Consider the following 24,491-nt stretch of genomic DNA (forward strand, 5'->3'; position numbering starts at 1 on the left):
TAGTCTGTATTCGCAAAAAGAAAAGGAGTACTTGTAGCACCTTACAGACTAACCAATTTATTTGAGCATGAGCTTTCGTGAGCTACAGCTCATCCATTATAAGTTCCAGGCATGCCTGAAAAGTTCTTAAAAGTCTTTGCACTTAGGGTGCTTCATCTATAGATCTAGAAGTTAAAAACTTCACTAAAGCATTTAGATACAACAATGCATACAGACAGTAAAGTGGTGCCTTTTTTATCTTCACAGTAGAAACCATAATTCAGCCTTTATTTCTCAAGACTTAGCTAAGTATTGCATAAACACATTTATTACTCATCCACTTTAATCTTGATGAATCTTTTCTACATAAGTCGCTAGTAAGCTATTTTACTATGATACTACCAAGGGATGTTCAGTTACAGTCAGATTTAGCAGTAATTTCATTATAAACCCATTTTTGAAGTCTACACATGCAACTTTACCAAGCTAAGAGGTACACAGCTTTACTCAGTCTCCCCTTGGAATAAATTTTGTTACTAGGCTGAGTGAGAAATAATCTTGTTAAATAGCTCTGCCATCCCTCTGAATCCTGATGTGTAAATGGTCTTCCTAGTCCAGTGAAGTCAAATTATGCAATTTGTTGTATAGCATACTTGTAAAAAAAAACTTTTAAGAACTTACACACATTTGCAATCACAACTAATAATATGAGGGAATTAACGTTATGTGGATTAATTTTGCTGGTTCTTATAGCTATTTTATTAAATAAAAATTAAATACACTGGTACTATTGTCATTAAAAGTAAACTAAATTCTTCATACAATTTGTTAGTTATTGTGTAGACTAATTTTTGTTTTGAATGTTTAATGTTCAATCTATATTTGAATATTACCCTTTGAATACAAAATACTTTAATAATTTTGTTAAATATAACCAAGGAACAACCCAACAGTTTAGTAAGTAGCATAATATGCTAACAGGGACACCAGAGTTCAAGCAAAACCTTTCACATTCTCACCTATGTGTGCACTCAGCATACTAAGAACAACATGTTGACCTCAGTGCTAAGGTGGGGTGTGACCCACACTGAAAAAAAATACCATTTTAAGCTTCAAATACTTCTCTTCGAACTTCCTCCCACCCTCACCTTGCCTTCATCCACAAGAGCAAAGAAATTCAGTGTAAGATGACTTTGTTCTTTGATGTTGCAATACTTAGGGTTTGCATGCTCATCTAGAAGCCCCTCTAATAGCTAAATGACTAATCTCTATCCTGTCCTGCCTAATTAATTTTTATTTTTGCAGGAGACCGTTTCCCACACCACGGTAACAGAACAAACAAGTGACATGAATTCACAGTGACTATCTGCTCATTTTATAATTCCCAATTAGGCAGTTATCCATGAAAATGTCTTTCCAAATTAAGTAGCAACCCAAAATTTACTTTGCTATTTCCAGCATAGTAATTAAAGCAATACAAGTATTGTCATTTTATACAAATACTTCAGAGCCATATATTACATGTCCACAAGTGCTTAACTATAAGTCTTTTTCAATCTCTCTCTGAACTAATCAATCAGCTGAGACAAGAATTATGCTTGGTAGATGCTAACACTAAGTACTCCACACTTGCATCAACTGTAGCTCAAGACTTGAAAAACCCACTCACACAGGCCAAATGGACGTATTAAATAGGAAGTGGACAAACCAGGATAGTCTGGTGCAGCACACAGAGGTGGGGCTGACCAGCAGGCAAAGTAAGGAAAAGGGACTGCTGGATGGTGGAATAGGGCTCTCCTCCCATTCAGCAGTTCGTGTAAAAGGGGGTGGGGGGAAGAGGAGTGGGCTCAATATTCCCTTCAGCTAGAGAGAGGCTGCATAGAGGAGCAGAGAAAGATGAATGAGAGAGAAAGTGAAAGGGGGAAAATGAGGAAAAGAAGAGAATGTTAAAAAATAAATGAGAATAAGGAAGGATAGTTAGTAAAAGAGGATGAAGAAGGTGGGTGGGAGTAAGGAGATAAAAGTGGAGGAGAATGTCTTCAGAGGACATAAGTTCTAAGAGTTATTGGTTTTGCAGAGAGAAAACATTGAGGGAACATCAGTCCCAGCACTTAGTGTATGTCTATGCTTAAAACACTGTAGTGGCTCACCTGCAGCACTTCAGCATAGGTACTATCTACGTCAATGAAAAGGCTTCTTCTGTCAGTGACGGGAATCTACCTTTCTGAGAAGCTAAGCATTATTTACAGCAAAGGAAGAATTCCCCCATTGACCTAGCACTGTCTACACTGGGGTTAGGTTGGATTTCACCCTCCAGAGGGTATGTCTACACTACAAAATTAGGTCAATTTTATAGAACTCGATTTTTAGAAATTGATTTTATAGTCGATTGTATATGTCCCCACTAAGCACATTAAGTCGGCGGAGTGTCCTCACTACCGTGGCTAGCATCGATTTACAGAGTGGTGCACTGTGGGTAGCTATCTCACAGTTCCCACAGTCTCTGCTGCCCATTGGAATTCTGGGTTAAGCTCCCAGTGCCTGATGGGGCAAAAACATTGTCGAGGGTGGTTTTGGGTACATGTCATCAGTCGCCCCTCCCTCCATCCGTGAAAGCAATGGCAGACAATCGTTTCGCACCTTTTTTCCTGGGTTACCTGTGCCATACCACGGCAATCATGGAATCCGCTCAGTTCACCTCTGTTGTGAGCATTGTAAACACCTCGCGCATTATCCTGGAGTATGTGCAGAACTGGGCTAAGAGACGCCAGCACGAGGACAATTGTGATGAGGACATGGACACAGACATTCCTGAAAGCACGGGATGTGGCAATTGGGACATCATGGCTGCAGTGGGGCTGGTTGATACAGTGGAACGCCGATTCTCAGCCCAGCAAAGAAGCACAGATTGGTGGGACTGCAAAGTGTTGCGGGTATGGGATGATTCACTGTGGGTGCGAAACTTCCACATGCGTAAGGCCACTTTCCTTGAACTTTGTGAGTTGCTTTCCCCTGCCCTGAAGCCAGGAATACCAAGATGAGAGCTTCCCTGACAGTTGAGAAATGAGTGGCAATAGCCCTGTGGAAGCTTGCAACGCCTGACTACTGGTCAGTTGGGAATCAATTTGGAGTGGGCAAGTCTACTATGGGGACTGCTGTGATCCAAGTAGCCAACGCAATCACTGAGGTTCTGCTATCAAAGGTAGTGACTCTGGGAAATGTGCAGGTCATAGTGGATGGCTTTTCTGCAATGGGGTTTCCTAACTGTGGTGGGGTGACAGACGGAACACATATCTCTATCTTGGCACCGGACCACCTTGCCAACCAGTATGTAAACCGCAAGGGGTACTTCTCAATGGTGCTGCTAGCACTGGTGGATCACAAGGGACATTTCAACAACATCAGTGTGGGATGGTTTGGAAAGATGCATGATGCTCACATCTTTAGGAACTCCGAGCTGTTCGACCAGTTGCAAGAAGGGACTTACTTCCCAGACCAGAAAATTACTGTTGGGGATGTTGAAATGCCAATAGTTATCTTTGGGGACCCATCCTACCCCTTGCTCCCATGGCTCATGAAGCTGTACACAGGCAGCCTGGACAGTAGTAAGGAGCGGTTCAACTATAGGCTGAGAAAGTGCAGAATGGTGGTAGAATGTGCCTTTGGACGTTTAAAAGCCTGCTGGCGCTGTTTGCTGACTAGGTTAGACCTCAGCCCAACCAACATTCGCATTGTTATAGCTGCTTGCTGTATGCTCCATAATATCTGAGAGAGTAAGGGAGAGATATTTATGGTGGGGTGGGAAGTTGAGGCAAATTGCTTGGCAACCAATTTTGAGCAGCCAGAAACTAGGGCGATTAGAAAAGCACAGCTAGGCGCACTGTGCATCAGAGAGGCTTTGAAAACCAGTTTCATGACTGGTCAGGCTATGCTGTGACAGTTGTGTGTGTTTCTCCTTGCTGCAAACCCACCCCCTTTGTTGATTTTAATTCCTTGTAAACCAGCCATCCTCCCCTCTTTGGTCACAGCTGGCAAAGGAAATAAAGTCACTATTGTTTTGAAACCATGCATTCTCTCTTTATTAATTAAAAAAAGTGAGATAACTGACAAGGTAGCTCGGGTGGGGTGGGGTGCGGGAGGAGGGAAGGATAAGGGCACATTGCTTATTGTAGCAACACTACAAATCAAAACTGTGAATGACAGCCTTCTGTTGCTTGGGCCATTCTCTGGAGTGGAGTGGCTGGGTGCCTGGAGCCTCCCCCCCTCGTTCTTGGGCATCTGGGTGAGGAGGATATGGAACTTGGAGGAGGGAAGGTGGTTATACAATGGATGCAGAGGGGGTCTGTGCTCTTGTTGGCTTTCCTGCAGCTCCAACAGATGCTTCATCATGTCCGTTTGCTCCCCCATTAGCCTCAGCATCACCTCCTGCCTCTGCTCTTCGCGCTCACTTAATGCTTTCCTGGCCTCTGCCACTGAATGCCTCCGTGCATTAAGCTGTGTCATATCAGCGCGGGAGGTCTGCATGAGCTCAGAAAACATGTCATTGCGAGTGCGCTTTTTTCACCTCTCATCTGCGATAACCTCAGGGGACGAAGATGATAGGGGGAGCATAGACATTTGCACCTGGGGGAGATAAAAAGGGAGAGTAAAATTTAAGATGATACATTTCTGAGAACAAAAGGGAGACTTTCACAGTGAATCAAGCAATTCACAGCAGACAGTACTTGTGCTTTAGGTACAAGGTTGTATTTTGCCTTTTATATTGAGTGCCTGGCAGTATGGTGACACATCACAAATGGCTGGGCAAAAGAATTCTGTTTCCAGGCAGCCACGGTAAGCCTTTTGGTAAGCGGGGTTGGCTTCTTACGCCTTCATAACATGTGGGAATGGTTTCAAACTGCAGCGCCATCCTTTCCCACAGCAAGCAATGCCGGTTGGGTTTCACATTTAGAAGGAGGGGCTGCGGTTTTCAGGTGGATGTGCAGCACACATCTCCCCCTCCCCACCATGTAGCTATTCTCTGGGATGATTCCTTTTAGCCAAGCACAAACAACCCAGCATGAATGGGGTCCTTTTACTTTTCCCTTACAAAAATTCCCATTTCAACCAGGTGACCATGAATGGTATCACAGAAAGATAAAGACCAAATATTGCTTGAATGCAACCAAAACCCAGGACCATTCGCTGCCATGCTTTGTGCTGCAATGATTCCAGACCACTTGCTACTGGCTTGGCATTGTAAAGTTTCCTACTGTGGAGGACGAAATAAGGCAGCCCTCCCCAGAAACTTTCTGCAAAGACTTTCAGAGTACCTCCAGGAGAGCTTCATGGAGATGTCCCTGGAGGATTCCCGCTCCATCCCCAGACATGTTAACAGACTTTTCCAGTAGCTGTACTAGCCGCAAATGCATCCCAATTCTTCAGGGCAAATCAAACATTAAACACTATTGCTTTTAAACCCTGTACTGTAGTTACAAGTGTGCACTCACCAGAGCTGCCTTCTCCAACTTCAGGGTCGGGAATCCCACCTTGGGAGGGTATTGGCTCCAGGGTGATGAAGAAGGTCCTGGCTGCCAGGGAGAACGGATTCACCGCTTGCCTGCTGCACATTCTCCTCCTCTTCCTCCTCCACAAAATCCCCCTCTCTGTTGCATGAGACTCCCCCTTGCAGGTGTCCACGGACAGTGGTGGGGTAGTGGTAGGGTCCCCCCCTAAAATGCCATGCAGCTGATCATAGAAACAGCATTTATGGGGCTCTGACCCAGAGCGACCGTTTGCCTCCTTTGTCTTTTGGTAGGCTTGCCTGAGTTCCACTTTCATGCAGCACTGCTGTGTGTCCCTGTTGTAGCCTCTCTCCGCCATGCCCTGTGCGATTTTGGCATATATATTAACATTTCTTCTTTTTGATTGAAGTTCGGCCTGCACACATTCTTCTCCCCATACAGCAATCAGATCCAGGGTCTCCCTTTCGGTCCATGCTGGAGCTCGTTTGTGATTCTGGGGGGGGGGACTGAATGGTCACTTGTGCTGCTGTGCTCGCCACTCTGACCAAACAGAAAATGAAATTCAAAATTTCCTGGCGCTTTTCCTGTGTACCCGGCTAGCGCATCGGAGTTCAAAGCGCTGTCCAGAGTGGTCACATTGGAGCACTCTGGGATAGCTTCGGGAGGCCAATACCACTGAATTGCGTCTGCACTACCCCAAATTCGACCCAGCAAGGTCGATTTTAGCACTACTCCCCTCGTCGGGGAAGACTACAGAAGTCGATTTTATGAACCCTTTAGGTCGACGGAAAGGGGTTGGTTGTGTAGATGCATTCATTTAAAAATTGACCTAATGTGGCTAAATTTGACCTAACCCTGTAGTGTAGACCAGGGCTGAGAGACATAGTTAAGCCAACTTAATTTTCTCGTGTAGACTCAGCACAGGTCAGCAGATAACCATGGTGTGGAGATGGTTGACAGCACAACTATTTTTCACACTGGTGAGTTATTGGGTTGGATAAGTTTTTCAAGACCTTCTCTAACTGGTTCAAACAACTCCTAAACAATTAAAAATATTTACAGTGTTTCTGACATGTATGAACCAGTGCAATATAGTCTATTCGAGAGCTGCAAAGGCAGTTTATTAATTTACATTAGCTTTTTTGGGTGTTTTGGAAATAATCCCCTTGGACACAATCTTTAGTTTGTTTTCTCCCAAAAAGGAGAGGTTGTATATTTCTTCTTTATTTCTTGCTATTGTAAGTGTCTTTTTCACTGGAAGTCTCCTTTCAATCAACATCTCATTTAATACTAAAAAAGCATTTCACAGAAACAACCAAAACAATTCAAGTTATCTGAAAACTAAAAAGAAGTCAGGTATCTAATCTCCTTTGTCAGGTTTTAGTCTGGTACATTCATCTCAGCATTAGCATCATGTAACAAATTTTATTTTACCATGTACTAACAGAGTTGAATGGTTTATTTTTCCAAAATTCCCTGCTAACAACATCAGTGGTGTTCTTAATAAATGCAAGAGATTTATGTTCTTGAAAGGCCACTTAATTGGGACAACCAGAGGAACAGCTAAAGGAGGAAAATTACAGTTAATAGTGGAATGACCAAGCCAGCATCTTAGGCATAGAAAAACTGGTGCATGGACTTACCATCTGCTACTTCTAATACTGCTCCTTTCCACTACATACAAGAGCATGTGCAGTAATTGTACATATATTTTTGTGCAGGCACACTATTATTCACATATTTACTGTTAAAACCAATCTGAGTTTAACGAGAATAGCAATTATTTTGTCAAATATTTCATCCCAACAAATTTTGGTTTCAGGTTCACCTGAACAAGTTTATGTATATCGTTACCAAAAAGAATAATTTTGCCTGCCATTAATTAGGAGCATATATGGATTCTATTAAGGCCACATGGATCCTACAGCCACGGAATTTGTCAGGGAAGTCCCCCAGTTATAAACACTGTGTTCCAGTCCAAGATCAACACAGAACTCTCAACTCAAGGAGATACAGCTATGGTGGCATTACGCCACTGCTGCACCTTCCCAGAACCTCAGCTATTCTGCAGCCCCCAGGTTAGTACAGGACAGCTCTGGGGATGTTTAAGTTAGGACAGCATGAGAGATTGCCGTACGGGCTACAGCACTGCTTAAAATCACCACATCACTGGTGGCAGCACTCTGACCCCACCCCTAACATGCCTCTTCCAGCACACCACCTATGCCAGGGCTAGTGAGAAGATCCTCAGAAGGCAGCCTGACAGTCATCTACTGCAATGCCTGCATATGGAGAGTCCAGACCTTGCTATACACAGCACTTACCGTGCCCATTCACACCACTTCACCCCTCTTACCCCATCAGGTTTTCACCACAGAATCTTATCTTAAGACATCATCATAAGAAAGTTTGCTGTAGTCCCCCTGGTTGAAAAACCCTCAGTCACATGAGTCAAGTCAGATGCCAGCTGAGTATGCAATAGCTCTGGAGTAGACGATCTCTCATTCGTCTCAATCAAGACTCCATGAATTCATTGATTCTGTGGCTATGGAATATGGCATTGTCCCTATCCCTGAAAGAGGTTGGGGAACAAAGATCAGCCTTACTTTAAATCTGAGAAAACTAGAAAAAAAAATCTAAGTGATATTCTGCAAGATTACCTTTCTTCAAGTTCTCATGGGCTCCATTCTCATTGTTCCTTCTTTCAAGATTCTCCATACCAATTTTTTAGGATTACATCTTGCTCCTGATTCCAACTGCTTGATTTTGGTCTGCAGATTCACTATATCAGCACTCTCACCTACTTGATTCAAACTGCAGTCTCATCTAGTCAGTCACATCTAATTTTATTTAGACAGCACCAGGAGGTTGAAGTGACTCTCAATTCTGAGTCTTGAGCTCTGTCAGGTCTTTTATATCATTTTTGTAGCAGGAAGGGAGATCTTCTCTTTGCTTTCAGGGAATCCTGTCTCCTGGAAGTTGAAATGAATCCTCCTGAAGTATGAGACTGCAACTTTACTTTATGAAATGAATAAGCTTTTGATTCCTTTGGGGGTAGTTGCTGAATTCTTGCTGGATGATTTACAAGTTCAGATGGAGAGTCTGGAGACCTGATGGAAATGAATTCTGTAGCTACCTATTTGGAGTTGGAAGTTGAACGTGCCATCCCCAGCAAGTGCCCCTACAGATAATTTTGAATAGCTAGCTGTGTCAACACTAGTATATTTAACTTTAATCCCATTACATTATCTGCTACTTTCACCACTCAACCCTGACAAATAGACCAGTTACACCACCGTGGGAATTGGCGTACACAGAAAGGTTCTCTTTCACTCTGCATACCTTGCAATAACACTTTGTTTTAAATTAATTTAATACTTAGCACAGTTGAACTGTTTTGAGGACTCCATGTCCCTAGATTAATTTTATCCCTTTTACTAGCTAAAATCCAGTTGTATCTATATAAAGATACTTTAAATTTTGGTTTATCCCAAACTTCCCTTCACACTTTTTTCAGTATGTATAAGTGAACAATATACCAGAGTAACTGAGACCATAACACAATAGTCCACCGGATTAATCTATTATAATCTGTGAGCCAACTGCAATAAATTTCACTAACCTGCTCAATAGTGTTTAAGCATTAATTTCTAGATTTACCTGTATTTAAACTTTCCACTCTTAGAGGGAGACCTGACTGGGCCACAGCAACAAGTTTCAAAGCAATATAGAACTGACTTCTTCCAAAATATCCAAGTCTTGTTGCACCACAAAGTTCCATAATCTGTAAGAGAACAAATATTAGTATTTATGAGAGGCAAATCAAAATGCCAGATATTCTATCAGAAACAGCAGCCACCTTTAAGTACAGACATAATACAGAACTCTTAAGGTGGTAAATTTGTCAATGGCAATGCTTTACATTAACTAGTCTTGTCTTAATTTCTTTGCATGGAATTTTTTGACAATAGTGGGTCATGAGTAGGGTCCCTGTTTTCTGGAAATTGCTGCTATTATCACATTTTTCCCCCCAAAATGACTTAATTTCCAAAGTCACCATTCAAAGAGGGAGGGGGATGGCGGTGGCACATGGGCAGAGGTGACATGTGGGTAGGGAATGCAGGGTCACATCCCCCAGATTTCTGCTAGGAGACACACGATTCCTCCACAGGCTACAGGGCAGAGGCTGGGGGCTGGCTGCTGATGAGACTCGCTGCCAACTTCTCCCCTCCTCACGCAGGCTTGGGCTTGGCAAAACCACCATGGAGCTTCCTCTGGAAGGGCAGGGCGGCTGGCTGCTGATGAGACTCGCTGCCAACTTCTCCCCTCCTCACACAGGCTTGGGCTTGGCAAAACCACCATGGAGCTTCCTCTGGAAGGGCAGGGCACCTGGCTCCTTCACCATGTTGCAGAGCAAACAGCACTCACATCTGCTCTCAGCAGTGTCCACAGCGCCTCTCCCCAACTCATAGTTGGCTCCTGCCGTCTCCCCCTAGCACACAGCTGGCCTGGAGCTAGCCCTCAGTGCCTAGCATCTGTCCCCCACCTCCCATTCACAGCTGGCTCTAGCCCTCAATGCCCAGCATTTTTGTGCTGTAAAGGATTACATATTGCTCACGTTTGTCTATACATGTATTTTTTTTAGTATTAATATAACTTATATCTGAAATTTTTTGAAATATACATATTTGAAAATCTGAAATTACTGTTTTAGTTGCTGGAAAACACTGACCCTAGTCATGAGACATTGTTTCATAAGAAGAGTTGTGAAAGGTACAGAACTGTTATTAGCCAGTGGAAGAAGCAAGCCTGAAACTTAGGTCTTCCTGGTTCCCATTCATTATTTGTATTTGAAATCTGCTTCAGGGGTTCTCATCTCATGCCATGTGGTACCTCCAGTGGGAGACTGAAAGCTGGGACCATGTTCAGGATCCAGGGTATAATCATGAAGCAGTTCAGCCAGCTGCTACAGCTGTTCCATCAGCAGCTGGGCTGTCTCTACTTATGGAGGTGTGCTGCTGTAGTAGTAATAGCTGGGGCCCGACCTTAAAATGGTTCAAGGATGTTAGCATCCTACCATTTATGCTAAATGCAAGGCAGAGATGGAAAATTATGATTTTCAAAATCTTGTAATTCAGCCAAACCTAAACAGAATTCCATGGCACAAACTAGAGTCACATCGCTGGCTGCACTCCCCTTGCTGAATTTCAGTTGAGAAGTTAAAAGCTTCTAACAAAGTCAAGTCTTTTATAAAAGAGTGTTAGACAACCTTAATAGATAAGTTCGTTGCCAGATCCCTTTATAAATTGTCAAACATAGCAAGTGCACATTTCTAATTTATCATTTTAGCTACCAATGCACAACATGTCCAGTCAGAACACAAGAAATTTCCATGAACATATACTGGAAAAGAGTGGCTCAACCTATTATGGAAGAAGAATATGCAGGGCTCAAGCTATATTCAGCTGATGCATGACCCCTTGGTTATTTTGGCCTGCTCCAGGGCAGGGTTTGAAAATTAGAAAGTTGTAACTCAGTGTTACTTCTCAGCTTCTCTTCCCCCTCCCCAGCTTTTTTTTCCTTCTCCAGATGGTTGAGTGAGAGAGGGGAGCCATCCTTTACTAGGTGCTCTAAGCTTGGGAACTGTCTGAAATTCCTACCCTGCTCTTCCTGGGACTCCCACAGTTAGAACTACTCTTCCCTCACTGGACTGCTGCATTTCAGGGGAGGAAGTACTGAGCAGCTTCAGGAAAGAAGGAACAGCAGCTGCACTTCTAGCTCACAATCAGAGTTGTTCACAGGTTTTAGTGGAAGGTGTGGGAGGCAATGCCCCAATATCGCCCCACACAGCAAAGAGCCCGATTCCAACGCTTAAAAGTCGCAAGGCATGATTCAGGGAACAGATTTTTAATTTTAATCAAATACATTTTCTTCTTAACCATCACTCTCAAGCGGCACAGGCTGGATACTTGTGCTTTAAGTAATGGCTAAGTGAGCATTAAGACATTTGTCAATCAATTATTCTCTCAGTGCATTAAAGTGCATCTATATATAAAATGCACAATAGGACAGATGCTTCTTTTGTAAACCTGCATATTTTCAATATTGTAGATCAAATGTATGGAGACAGTTGATGAGTAAGAATACAATTTAGTCACAGATTCCATGACTTTCTGGGAAGTCAGTGACTTCTTCCAGAGTGGCCAGCAGCCAGCCCCAGGAGCACTGGTCCTCAGGTTGAAGCAGCAGCCGGGGTTTGGTCTGGAGCAAGGGTGGTCAGCCCCTGGCAGGAGCAGCTGCTGAGGGACAGCTCCTCGCAGCGATCCAACTGTTAGTTGCCCCCACCCCCGGGTATTTTTAGTAAAAGTCTGGATAGGTTGCAGGCTTCCATAAATTTTTGTTTATTTCCCGTGACTTTTACTAAAAATACCCATGACAGAATCTTAATCTTATTAACAAGTTACTCTAGATAGCTACTTTGTCTTGTAGAATCAAGTTATTTGGAGACATCCTGGACATACTTGGACAAACTTATAATGGATATAGTGTACTCAGATTTTCCAAAAGCCTTTGACAAGGTCCCTCACCAAAAGGCTCTTAAGCAAAGTAAGCTGTCATGGGATAAGAGGGAAGGTCCTCTCATGGACTGGTAACTGGTTAAAAGATTGGAAACACAGGGTAGGAATAAATTATCAGTTTTCAGAATGGAGAGAGGTAAATAGTGGTGTCCCCCAGGGGTCTGTACTGGGACCAGCCCTATTCAACATATTCATAAATGATCTGGGGTAAACAGTGAGGTGGCAACATTTGTAGATGATACAAAACTACTCAAGATAGTTAAGTCCAAAGCAGACTGCGAAGAGTTACAAAGGGATCTCATAAAACTGGGTGACTGGGCAACAAAATGGCACATGAAATTTAAGGTTGATAAATGCGAAGTAATGCACACTGGAAAACACAATCCCAGCTACACACATAAAACGATGGGTTCTAAATTAGCTGTTACCATGCAAGGAAGATCTTGCAGTCATTGTGGATAGTTCTCTGAAAACATCCACTCAATGTGTGAGCGGCAGTCAAAAAAGCTAACAATGTTGGGAATCATTAAGAAAGGGATAGATGACAGAAAATATCATATTGCCTCTACATAAATCCATGGTATGCCCACATCTTGAATACTGCCTGCAGATGTGGTCTCCCCATCTCAAAAAAGATATTTTGGGAAAAGGTACAGAAAATGGCAACAACAATGATTAGGGGTATGGAACAGCTTCCGTAGGAGGAGAGATTAATAAGACTGGGACTGTTCAGCTTGGAAAAGAGACGACTAAGGGAGGATATGACTGCAGTTTATAAAATCGTGACTTGTGTGGAAAAAGTAAATAAGGAAGTGTTATTTACTCCTTCTCACAAGAACTAGGGGTCAACAAATGAAATTAATATGCAGCAGGTTTAAAACAAATAAAAGGAAGTATTTCTTCACACAACGCACAGTCAACCTGTGTCAGGTTTCAGAGTAGCAGCCGTGTTAGTCTGTATTTGCAAAAAGAAAAGGAGCACTAGTGGCACTTTAGAGACTAACAAATTTATTTGAGCATAAGCTTTCAAGAGCTACAGCTCACTTCATCGGATGCATTCAGTGGAAGGGGGGAGAAACAAAGGTTCTCTCTGTCTGTTGTTGCTTTTGCCGGGACCAGAGCAGGAATGCAGGTCAGAACTCCTGTAAAAAGTCAGTAAGCAATCTAGTTAGATATGCATTAGATTCTGTTTTATTTAAATGGCTGATAAAATAAGTTGTGCTGAATGGAATGTATATTCCTGTTTTTGTGTCTTTTTGTAACTTAAGGTTTTGCCTAGAGGGATTCTCTATGTTTTGATTCTGATTACCCTGTAAGGTATTTACCATCCTGATTTTACAAAAGTGATTCTTTTACTTTTTCTTCAATTAAAATTCTTCTTTTAAGAACCTAATTGCTTTTTCATTGTTCTTAAGATCCAAGGGTTCACCTATGCAAATTGGTGAGGATTTTATCAAGCCTTCCCCAGGAAAAGGGGTGTAGGGTTTGGGAGGATTTTGGGGGGAAAAGACGTTTCCAAGCGGGCTCTTTCCCTGTTATATATTTGTTAGACGCTTGGTGGCAGCAACAATAAAGTCCAGGGGCAAAAGGTAAAATAGTTTGTACCTTGGGGAAGTTTTAACCTAAACTGGTAAAAATAAGCTTAAGGGGGTTTTCATTCAGGTCCCCACATCTGTACCCTAGAGCTCAGAGTGGGGAAGAAACCATGACAACCTGTGGCGATCTTTATCAGAGGATGTTGTGAAGGCCACGACTATAACAGGGTTCAAAAAAGAACTAGATAAATTAATGGAGGATAGGTCTATCAGTGGCTAGTAGCAAAGATGGGCAGGGATCGTGTCCCTTGCCTCTGTTAAGCAGAAGCTGGGAATGGGCAACAGGGGATGGATCACTGGATTATCTGTTCATTCCCTGTGAAGCGCCTGACATTGGCCACTGTCAGAAGATAGAATACTGGGCTAGATGGACCTTTGGTCTGACCCAGTATGGTTGTTCATATGTAAACTTGTACCTAATGTGAACTCCCCATTCTTGTGAGCAAGCAGGGAATTAAAATTTATATTTCCTGTTTCGTAAGCGTTCAGCACACAGACATCTTGTAATTTCAACGCTCTGCTGGTTCACAAGAACAGAACCAACAGAGGGAGATTAAAAAACAAGATAGAACAGCATTTTTCAAACTTTTTGAGCTGGGCCGCCCCTCCACCCCACCCCCCCTTCGAGTTACAATGTTTAGTTGTGCCCCGCAATACTTGCCCCTTCCCCCTTGGTTTTCAGGATGGGGGAAGACATGTGTGACAGTCTCTGGGCGCAGAAGTGTTGATACTGATCCACAGGCTTGGTGGCCTGCTGAGGTGAATCAGGGGGTGAAGGAGGTGCAGAGCTGGCCCAAGCCACCTGGTGTCATGGCTCCCCTCTCAGAACATTCCTCCCCACCCCCTTAGAGGTTTTCAAACTGCAGGGTGTGCTCCCCTGAGCTGTAAGAACAAAAAATGCATGCTGATTTGTCAACAGTAGTTCACCCAAGCTACACTTGCAAGAGTATTTAAGTGATTCAAGTACAATTTTCAAATACAAGTTAGGGTTGCCCCTCCCAACTTTTTCTTCTAACATTACCTTTCTGAATTTAAAAACCTATCACCTTGGGTACTACTCTTCAATTTGGGCCCAAAAATGTAACCAAGAAGCTACCTCAAACAGCCCATTCATAAGCTAGATAATGCAAGGGCTGTTGCCCTAAGCATCTGAGCGTGGAAGCTGAAATCACAGCCCATATAGCTGGTAAGTCTCAAACAAACTTAATGTTCAAAATGTAACAGATAGCAACTTTAAAAGCTATTCCCCCTACCATTCCCCCCCACTGGCGAAGCTCCTGCTTCTCAACAGGATCCACTAGATATGTGAGAAGTGTTCTCAAACAGCTCAGCAATGCATAAGCCAAGAAAATTCAGTCTTGGTGGATACTTATCCCAACCTGAAGACAAAGCTTCAATAAACTGGAAAATGGTGCTAAAACAGAGGTGCTAGGACCAAATTAGGACTAATGGTTACAACTTGGCTGCATACCAACTGACCTGTAGAAGACCTCCTGAACCAACAGAACCAGAGAGAAAACTTAAAAGGAACTCCTGATTCCAGACCAAGAAATGGGAGTTGTCAACGTGTCATTTTGTTTGACTAAGAAATAGAACTGGAGACAATGGGGGAATCTCATGGGACCTAAGCCTCAGTTGGGACCTTACATAACACAATGCCACACTGAGGCCTAAGACAGATTTTAGGTGTTGTACAAAAATTCTGTTCAATGAATCTGTCTGGACATATTTTTTCTCTGGCAGATGAGTTTTGGTCTTGCTCAGAGGGAGAAAGTCTTGCAGGCTAAACAAAGCTTTCAGCTCCAGAACTCTCCTGGGGAGCTTTCATCCCTTACAGTCCACAGAACTTGAAAAGGATGAACGAGGTGAACTTCCCACACCACCATCTGGAAATATTACTGTAAAGACGTGAGAAAGGAATTCCTTGATGAACATACATTACCTTGAGACAAGGTGGGTTAGGTAATATCTTTTATTGGACCAACTTCCATTGGTGAGATAAAAGAGCTCTGTGCAAGCTCTGTGTCTTCAGGTCTGGGAAATGTACTCAGAGTGTCACAGCTAAATACAAGGTGGAACAGATTATTCAGCATAAGTAGCTAGCATATATTTCAAGGCAAAGTGGCCTGTTAACACTACTCAAGCTTGGGGAGGGAGGGGGAGCACGCAGCTAAGATGCGGGTTATCTGTTATCTACTCAGATGGATGGCACTTAGATCTCACAGAATAGGCTCCGAGGAGAAAGTCTGAGATATACACCATAACATACACAAAACTGCCTTCAAAGCAAGGATCCTCCTCCAAAGAAGTAGATCACATCATTGAACAGGCCCCGCAAATAAAACCCCTCTGACCACACACACCCAAGTAGTCACCTACCACCCCATGCTGGAACCCATACAGGGTATCAAACAACTACAACCCATATTTGATAGGGAACCCACCCTGAAATAAATCTTTCCTGAAACCCCTCTTCTCGCCTTTCAACAAACCCCCAACCTCATCATCAGAATCAAGCTCCCCACAGAACACGACTCATTGACTCAAAACAGCACCAAATCCTGCCAGAACAACAGATGCACAAGCCTGCAGACATATCTCCACTACTACAATGATCAACACTCTCCACAAACACACCGTTCAAGATCTATGGGTCCTGCACATGCCTTTCACAACATGTGATGTGCAGGTGAACGAGCCTCTGATAGTGTGGCTGATGTGAAGCTATCCTGAAGGACGACCCATCACTCTCTCAGATCTTGGGAGACAGGCCAGTCCTTGCTTACAGACAGCCCCCCCAACCTGAAGCAAATACTCACCAGCAACCACACAACAAAAACACTAACTCAGGAACCTATCCTTGCAAAAAAGCCCACTGCCAACTGTGTCCACATCTATTCAGGGGACATCATCATAGGGCCTAATCACATCAGCCACATTATCAGAGGCTCGTTCACCTACACATCTACCAATGTGATATATGCCATCATGTGCCAGCAATGCCCCTCTGCCATGTACATTGGCCAAACCGGACAGTCTCTACATTAAAGAATAAATGACACAAATCAGACTTCAAGAATTATTACATTCAAAAACCAGTTGGAGAACACTTCAATCTCTTTGGTCACTTGATTACAGACCTAAAAGTTGCAATTCTTCAACAAAAAAACTTCAAAAACAAACTCCAACGAGACACTGCTAAATTGGAATTAATTTGCAAACTGTGTACAATTAACATAGGCTTCAATAGAGACTGGGAATGGATGGGTCATTACACAAAGTAAAACTATTTCCCCATGAAGAAAAGGAGTACTTGTGGCACCTTAGAGACTTAACATTTATTTGAGCATAAGCTTTCATGAGCTACAGCTCACTTCATCAGATGCATGAAAGCTTACGCGCAAATAAATCTGTTAGTCTCTAAGGTGCCACAAGTACTCCTTTTCTTTTTGCGAATACAGACTAACACAGCTGCTACTCTGAAACTTTTCACAAAACAATCACTCTATATCTGACCTATCAGTCCTCATCCTCAAAGGAAACCTGCACAACACTTTCAAAAGATGAGTCTGGGAGCTTAAATTCATAACTTTGCTAGACAATAAGTATATGTAATGGGCCATAAATTCAGTGTGTCTATTCAAACAATCTGTAACCCATTAACAACCCACTAACAGCACTAGATGAGGTGGACTTGAGGGGGTTTCAGGATTTCGGTGCTGTGACAACACTGCTATGACCTTGGCACTGGGTTCAATCAGACAGTTAGGACGGGGGGCCAAGACACTGCTTATGCCAGGCACAGAGTCACTTACAGTAGTTGATCTCTAAAGCTGAACTTACAAATTGCCAGACTTTTTCAACTGGTCTTGAGGAAACTCCCACCCCAGGTATGTTCAGATGACACCTGTGCCCACTGATATAATTTCTTCTTTGTTCTTTTAAATAAAGAAATCTGTACTGACAATCTATCCAGAACAAAAATAGCTCTGAAATAGCTGGAAAAAGAGAAAGGTTGAGGAAAGTGTCACAGACACTTCAGTCTAAAATTTACCTACATTCCAAAGAAATGTGGCATCCCCTCACTTTAAATGTTTAGAATTATCTACCTCAGAAATAAAGAATTAGGAGATTAGAGTTATTTATACTAAAGGGAATTAATTTCACAGCATTTTAAATCTCTGTCAAGAATGATATTTCTGATCCTCTCATTTTGTGTCTTTGATCCACAGTATGCCCCATGTTGGGACACTGGTAGGTTGAGAGACATGCTCCCACCCTGACGATCTTATGGTATAAAGACAGCCAGTATACAGAAAGCACTGAGAAACCCAAGAACAGGATATAGATATTTGTGTGATGCCACGTAAGAGTTTTATCAACATATGTTTGGGACTGCAAGACTCATGAGCAGGAAAGCCACAAGACAGATATCCACCTTATCACAAACAAAGGCTGAACATACTTTGGACCGCACTGTCACATCAGAAACGTTCGTTCACAAATGTTTCAAGAAGTATTAACAGGTTTCTCTGGAGTATGTTTTAAATCTCTTCTCTAAAGCAATCTTTCCAACTCTTGAGTTATCCTCTACCCAACTGTACATTACCAGGAGGGAACCATAAAAGAGCCTAATCTTTTGTTACATAAAATATCAACAAACTGAAAGATCAGGTATCTCTGGGCCTTCTATGGATAAAAACACACACCGCGCCCTTCACGAAAACCTGAAGTCTCCCATTTTCATTAACAAAGCTCCCATTTCTAGTTCAGCAGGGTAATGAGATGTAACTTAAATATCACTGTTGCAGGACTGAATCCTCTTGCATCCTGGGCCTTGAGACAATAATTCTGGAAGCAAAATTCCACAACTGGAGGTAACGGAATGTTTCTCTGCAGTTTTGTTTTATTTATTTATTTATTTTGTTTGTCAGCTATTTGAAGTTAAGCAGGTTTGAGTGCTAGCAGTAGTTATCGAAGAGACAGCTTAGTGGGCAGAGAGTAGATGAGCAGATAGATTGCATGATTAATTGCAGAATCTCATGACAAGTTTATATCATACTGCAATGTATTACATAAATATATTTACACAACATATTAGGTAACTGTTAATATTTGTTTTTTGATAGCCTCTGTGCTAGCCACTGTACACATATGCATTGTAAATCTGGGTCAGGAATGATCTCAATCTAAAAGACAAGGGTTGGGGACAGGAATATAATGTCAGCAAATGAATGTTGTGATCATGACAGCTTTATTAATTACATTTATCTAACTGACTTATAAATCACACAAGTTACCCTTGCCAGGAAGATGTAAGATCGGAGGAGTGATCCCTGAAAGTCTGGTCAGTAGGGACTGAGAGTTGTTCTGATGATTTTTTTTAAAGTCAAGTTTGATGAGTTTTGTAAGTTCAGATGGCCTTTAGTCTAATTTCAAGAAAACACTTATTCTGTCTGAAAGGTGAGATCATATAGATTACTGACATCTGAATTTCTTCAAAGAAATGTTCTGGTAACTGGACAGACAGACAAAACTACACATAACTTTAACCAGCTGAAATGCAGAAAGCAGCATCAAGGAAAGGAAAGAGCCTTGGATCTCAAAGTCCTCTCTGCACAGCTGTCAAAAGGAACTGGAACCAGATCAGGACCACTGCTCTTTATGTAACCTCATGACTGAAAATTCAATTTGAAGGAGCATACAGGCAGCCCTGAGAGCCACCACTTTCCAAAGCGTTGGTTCCCCTATCCGCTCTCATGCTGAGTTGGCATGCACTCCCAGGGAGTGGAGATACCAACAGCTTTTTCTTCTTTGAGTATTAAAGATTAAAACTCACTCTACACAAGCCATTAATACCCTAGGATCAAGCCACTCCAGAAGTTGGGTGGAGGGCAACCTTAAAGAGTACTGAGTTGAAGATGCAGGAGAGGGGCTAGCCATATGCAACGGACGTTAGTGGGCCCTGACTGACAACAATTTTAGAGGGAGCTGGCAGTGTCCCCTACATGTAAGTTGCTTAGTTTCCATTTTAAAAGATTCTTTGTATTCTCTGTGAGAGGCTTTAACACTTCCTTTATTTGCATCAGGCCTTTAGAGTTTGGGAGGGAAAAGACTTCTCTAGCCTTGAGGCTTTGCCCCATGAAATTCCATTCGCTGAGCAGAGTTATAAACGGTTAAAAAATACCATTTCCTTTCTCACTTGCTTCTCTCTGGAAAATGTTGGCAGCCTGTCAAAATAGCTGAGCATGAACATTCTAAAGATCTATGCTCACATTGCTACCAAGGCAGCAGCAACAGACACTGCGCTGGAAATCCCTGAGAGCTACTGAAGCAGCTCTGGTCAGAGGGAGGCAGGGGGCAAGGGCACGTTTGGCTCCCCAACCACAACTGAACAGTCCATGTTGTCCCACCATCCCATCTCATGTGCACATGCGCTCTAGTGCATATGCATGACAGTCCAATTACATGATCACCTAATAACCCCTCTCCCCCTTAGGCTCTATATTATTCAGCGCACAGACTGGATGTACGAGGTTGCACATTTGGCTTTTCCTAATTTTGGAGTGCTGGGCCTTGCAACCTAAAGAAAAGTCAAAACTAAAAAAGTTTAAATTTGTTTTAAAATATCGGTTCAAAATCCAAGGCTTTCTGTTCATTGCAATAGGAACTGAATTTCTTCCTGATCTTTCTTCTTGTACTACCTACATATTAGCAGAAAAATGGAAGCCTGATGGCTTAAATTCCAGGAAGTCTATACCCATAAAAAGAAAAGGAGTACTTGTGGCACCTTAGAGAGACTAACAAATTTATTTGAGCATAAGCTTTTGTGAGCTACTGCTCACTTCATCAGATCCACTGCATGCATCCGATGAAGTGAGCTGTAGCTCACGAAAGCTTATGCTCAGATAAATTTGTTAGTCTCTAAGGTGCCACAAGTACTCCTTTTCTTTTTATGGATACAGACTAACACGGCTGCTACTCTGAAATATATCCATAAAGAAGCTTAAACTCCCAGTGTTTGAGTGATTAGCTATTTTCAAACTTAAACATATCCCAATAAATATTTTAATGTACTAATACAAGTATTGACACAAGAATTTTGGGTTTTGTTTTAAAATACAATAGTGTGGTGTTTTTCTTGCTTGACCAATTCATTTTTGGATAACAAGTCCTGACAGCAATTAAGTAATGTTGTAATATTACTATCGCACAGTAATTGCAAAAGGAAGTAATGAAGTAGGTAGAAAAACAGTAGGTGAAAAAATTAGAGATCGCACCCTGGCTGCATTTATAAATATCATGGCTGCTACTGTTTACTCCAAGAATTGTGACCAGTTTGAGCCCCAGAGAGGAAATCAGTTGAAGCCCATAAGCCTGCTACTCCAAGCTGGTGCCCTGCCTTAATTTATTTTCCTCTCAGACTCAAAATGAAGATATAGAATTAAATAATGTCACTGACCTGGCTGTGTATTGCTTTTCTGCCTCTGTTAAGATTTTGAAGGCTTGAAAGTCTTCACACCTGGTCTTTATTGGAACTTTGTTAACAGATTTTTGATAACTAACAGCTTAACTGACCTGTTGATGAACTGCATTTTTACTTATCCCTGCTCCTTGGATACTAGCTTTCAGAGTTAGATATTTTACATTTTAATTTGGGGGGGAGGGGGGGAGAACAGGACAGGGCTATTAACATTAATTCTTAGACAATTAAGGCATTTTAGAAAACCAGTCTTGCTGGTTTGAAAACTGCCTTACTTCATTAGAATGGAACTTGTCAGACTGAATTGCAAGTGGTTCACTGGCAGGGGAAGCTACTGAGGAGCCAGGCTGGGAGTCTGGCACCTCAGGGTATGTCTATCTCCAATGCAACTAAAAACCCATAGCTGGCCTCTGCCAGCTGACTCAGGCTCACAGGGCTTGGGCTAGGAATCAGTTTAACTGTGGTGCAGACGGTCAGACTTAGGCTGGAGCCTGGACTCTAGGACCCAGCTGGGGGGGAGGGTCTCCCAGCAGCGCTTTAGCATTGCCAGTGTAGACTAGCCATTACACTGCAATTAGACACTGGCTGGTCTGTGTAAGCTGACTTGGGCTTGCAGTGCTTGGGCTAAGGGGCTGTTTAACTGAGGTACAGATGCTCAGACTCAGGCTGTGGTGGGAATCCTCCCACCTTGCAGAGCCTGATAGCCTGGGCTGAAGCCCAAGCTCAAATGTCTACACCACAATTGAGGAGCCTCTTAGCCTCAGCCAGCTGGCATGGGGTTTTAAATGGCAGTAGATATATCCCTAGTGAGCCACAGTGTGACAAGCACTGCTGATTTCACAAGTAATGACATCCCTCTAACCCTCAGGGGCAATGAGCAGAATGAGTGGGAAATCTGTCCAGATGTGATCCCCATTAGAGGAAACATGTAAGCTGTTCACAGTGAATGTGTGGCTGTGTAGAGGAGAAGGGGTTCTTTGTGCTATGGCTTAACTCTGAATTTAGGCAGAGGAAGAAGAGTAGAAGACTTCCTGAGGTCCAATAGGAACCCTACATGCAGGAGTAATTCACATGGGAAGTACTTTTATGGCCTTCCATAGCACCTATGTTTTAGGTATCAGATAGTTTCATTGTTTTCCTTGTTTATGCAAGTTTTATCCAGAGAAAGATTTCAAAAGCTAATAAAATCGGATTGTAAAACAGATTGGCAAAGGGTTCAGGAGTGTATAGTAACAAACTAAGATTATTTAGGACTTCAGACTGAAAAGATACCTTTAAACTGATAACTGTTTATGTTGGGGTTATTGTTAGGTACGCTAAATATCGGATACAGAAAGGAATTCTCTTTCCGGCTTAGAGAGGGGAAAAAAGGGTGCTTTCACACTGAGAAAGCAGAGAAACTGCCCATGAGCATGGAAGGGATTAAGCAGTTAGCCCCGCCCCATTATACCTGCAGCTAGTTACTGCCCTACCTGATAGGAAGGATGACTGCCACCCAAGGCAGCCACTAGGGAACACATTCCGTCTCCCAGGCTTCAGCCAAGGGAGACTGCAGAGGAGACCTAGGAGCCTTCAGCAAATGACATAACTGGGTGGCTGCAGTCCAGAGACATTGTGGGGTTTGGCTGCACCAAACTTACTGCTGTCCTGCCTGAAGGAGCCTGGGACTGCAGCAGGGTACCACCCAACATCCACAGGAGGGAGCTCTGGGCAGCAATCCACCCCAGCAAATTGAACTATAAGTGCCAGGTCCCAAACTGAAGGAACACTAGTCGGTAGTAGCCCAGGGCAGTGGATTTAGACTCCCTGCTCGGAGAGTCTCCTGTTCAGAGGTCAACTCACACAGGGCCCTAGGCTGGGACCTGGTGGAGTGAGAGATCCCGGGTTCTCCTACCACCACTGTCTGAAAGACTGAGGCATCTTGACCTTGAAGTCAAGTGCACCAACCACTAAACTACCTGGCCATCCATGCACCCTATTACACACACACACAAAGAAATCACAAGATTAGAATGAATACATAATCAACCACTTCGTATACTTAGTCCAAGTTTTGACAGCTTTGATTAACACCAAAATGTGAACATTTGATACATTTCTAAAATTCTGGTCCAGATGCTAGTATTTAGGGTGGGTATTAAATTATCCCTGTCCCTCTCTTCATGTCTTTTTTAAGCTATTTTCAAATAGGGTTGAGGATTGATAGTGAACATTAGTTCAGTTTTGTGTTGGCATAAGTCTTTATGAGGGGAAGCTCATCATGTGAGTTATTATAAAGCATGATAATTTTGGATCAGGTTTAAGGGTTGGCAAATGTTACACTAGTAGGCTGCCCAGACAAGATCAAGTCTAGTATAAGCCTTGTCTACACTAGGAAAATTTTAGCCAAAATTTCCTACCATTGCTAAAAGCAGTGGGAATGTTTATGTAGACCAGACACTGCTGATATCTTAGATCAACATGTTTTCTGACCTTGTCCAGAGTAAATCTAATTGACTGGGCTTCAAACACCACTGAACAGTCCACAATAGGATTTTTCCAATGCTAACACGAGTAGTAATTGAGTAAGTTTGCCACAGTTCCAGATATAAAAGTCAGAACTCAGATCTCAGGTTACAAACCATAAGAGCCAATTTGGTACTAGTAGAAAAGAGACTGTGTAAATGCCTTATTGTTGCAGAGAAAAGAAACAAGCCTATCAATCAGCTCAGGGGAGATAAGTTAAAGGAAACAAAAGAAAAATATTCCATTGCAACAATGCATTTTAGACAAATTCATAACTTTGCATATATCTTTTGCAAATTGGGAGTTGCTAACTGTATACACAGTGACTACACATTTTTTGTACTTACAAATAAGCTTGTGATGCATTTATTTCTTGCCACTTCCTATTAAGGAAAGTGGTAAAGCACAAAGTGCACATAAGCACATGCCTCATGTAGGCCTATGAAACAAGTACAAGGTATCCAAGGTTAAAGATTTGTGGGTTTGGGTTGCCTAACTTCAGATTAAATAACTGAAGGTTAATTGAAAAACAAAAATAAAAACTGAACTACAAATCTGGATACTGAATGAATGCCCTCATGTACTACACTGTTGTGAATCTTTAGAAGAAAAAGTTTAAACAATTTCATCTAAAGGTGGCTTATAAAGAAAAATAATGGGTTTCTCTTTTCTTAAACTAGGAGGTGCATAAAGGAACCCTAAAAGTTTAAGATTCCTCTAATTAAAAATTCAAGTCTTATTTATAGAAATAGTAGGGGTGTGACAGTACATACACTAGGGAAACCTGTTGAATTCAGAGGGCACATTCTCTCTCTTTATTCAGACTATTTAGAACAGAATTAACTAC

At 42.4% G+C, this 24,491-nt stretch overlaps 1 protein-coding gene across 9 annotated transcripts in view; it reads right to left on the reverse strand.

Moving 5' to 3' along the window:
• The window catches only part of REPS1 (RALBP1 associated Eps domain containing 1), a 111,801-nt gene that overhangs the window by 80,065 nt on the left and 7,245 nt on the right, over positions 1–24,491 (reverse strand). For 8 of the 9 annotated variants that reach the window (XM_048844399.2, XM_048844392.2, XM_048844396.2 and 5 more), the window contains exon 2: positions 9,144–9,267. In XM_048844399.2, coding sequence (XP_048700356.1) covers positions 9,144–9,267 — 124 coding nt within the window. Of the gene's footprint in view, positions 1–8,143; positions 8,594–9,143; positions 9,268–24,491 lie in introns of those variants that run through there. The other variant, XM_048844400.1, reaches the window with a different exon arrangement.

Source organism: Caretta caretta, chromosome 3 (genome assembly GCF_965140235.1).
Source record: "Caretta caretta isolate rCarCar2 chromosome 3, rCarCar1.hap1, whole genome shotgun sequence".
Taxonomy (NCBI): Eukaryota; Metazoa; Chordata; order Testudines; family Cheloniidae; genus Caretta; species Caretta caretta.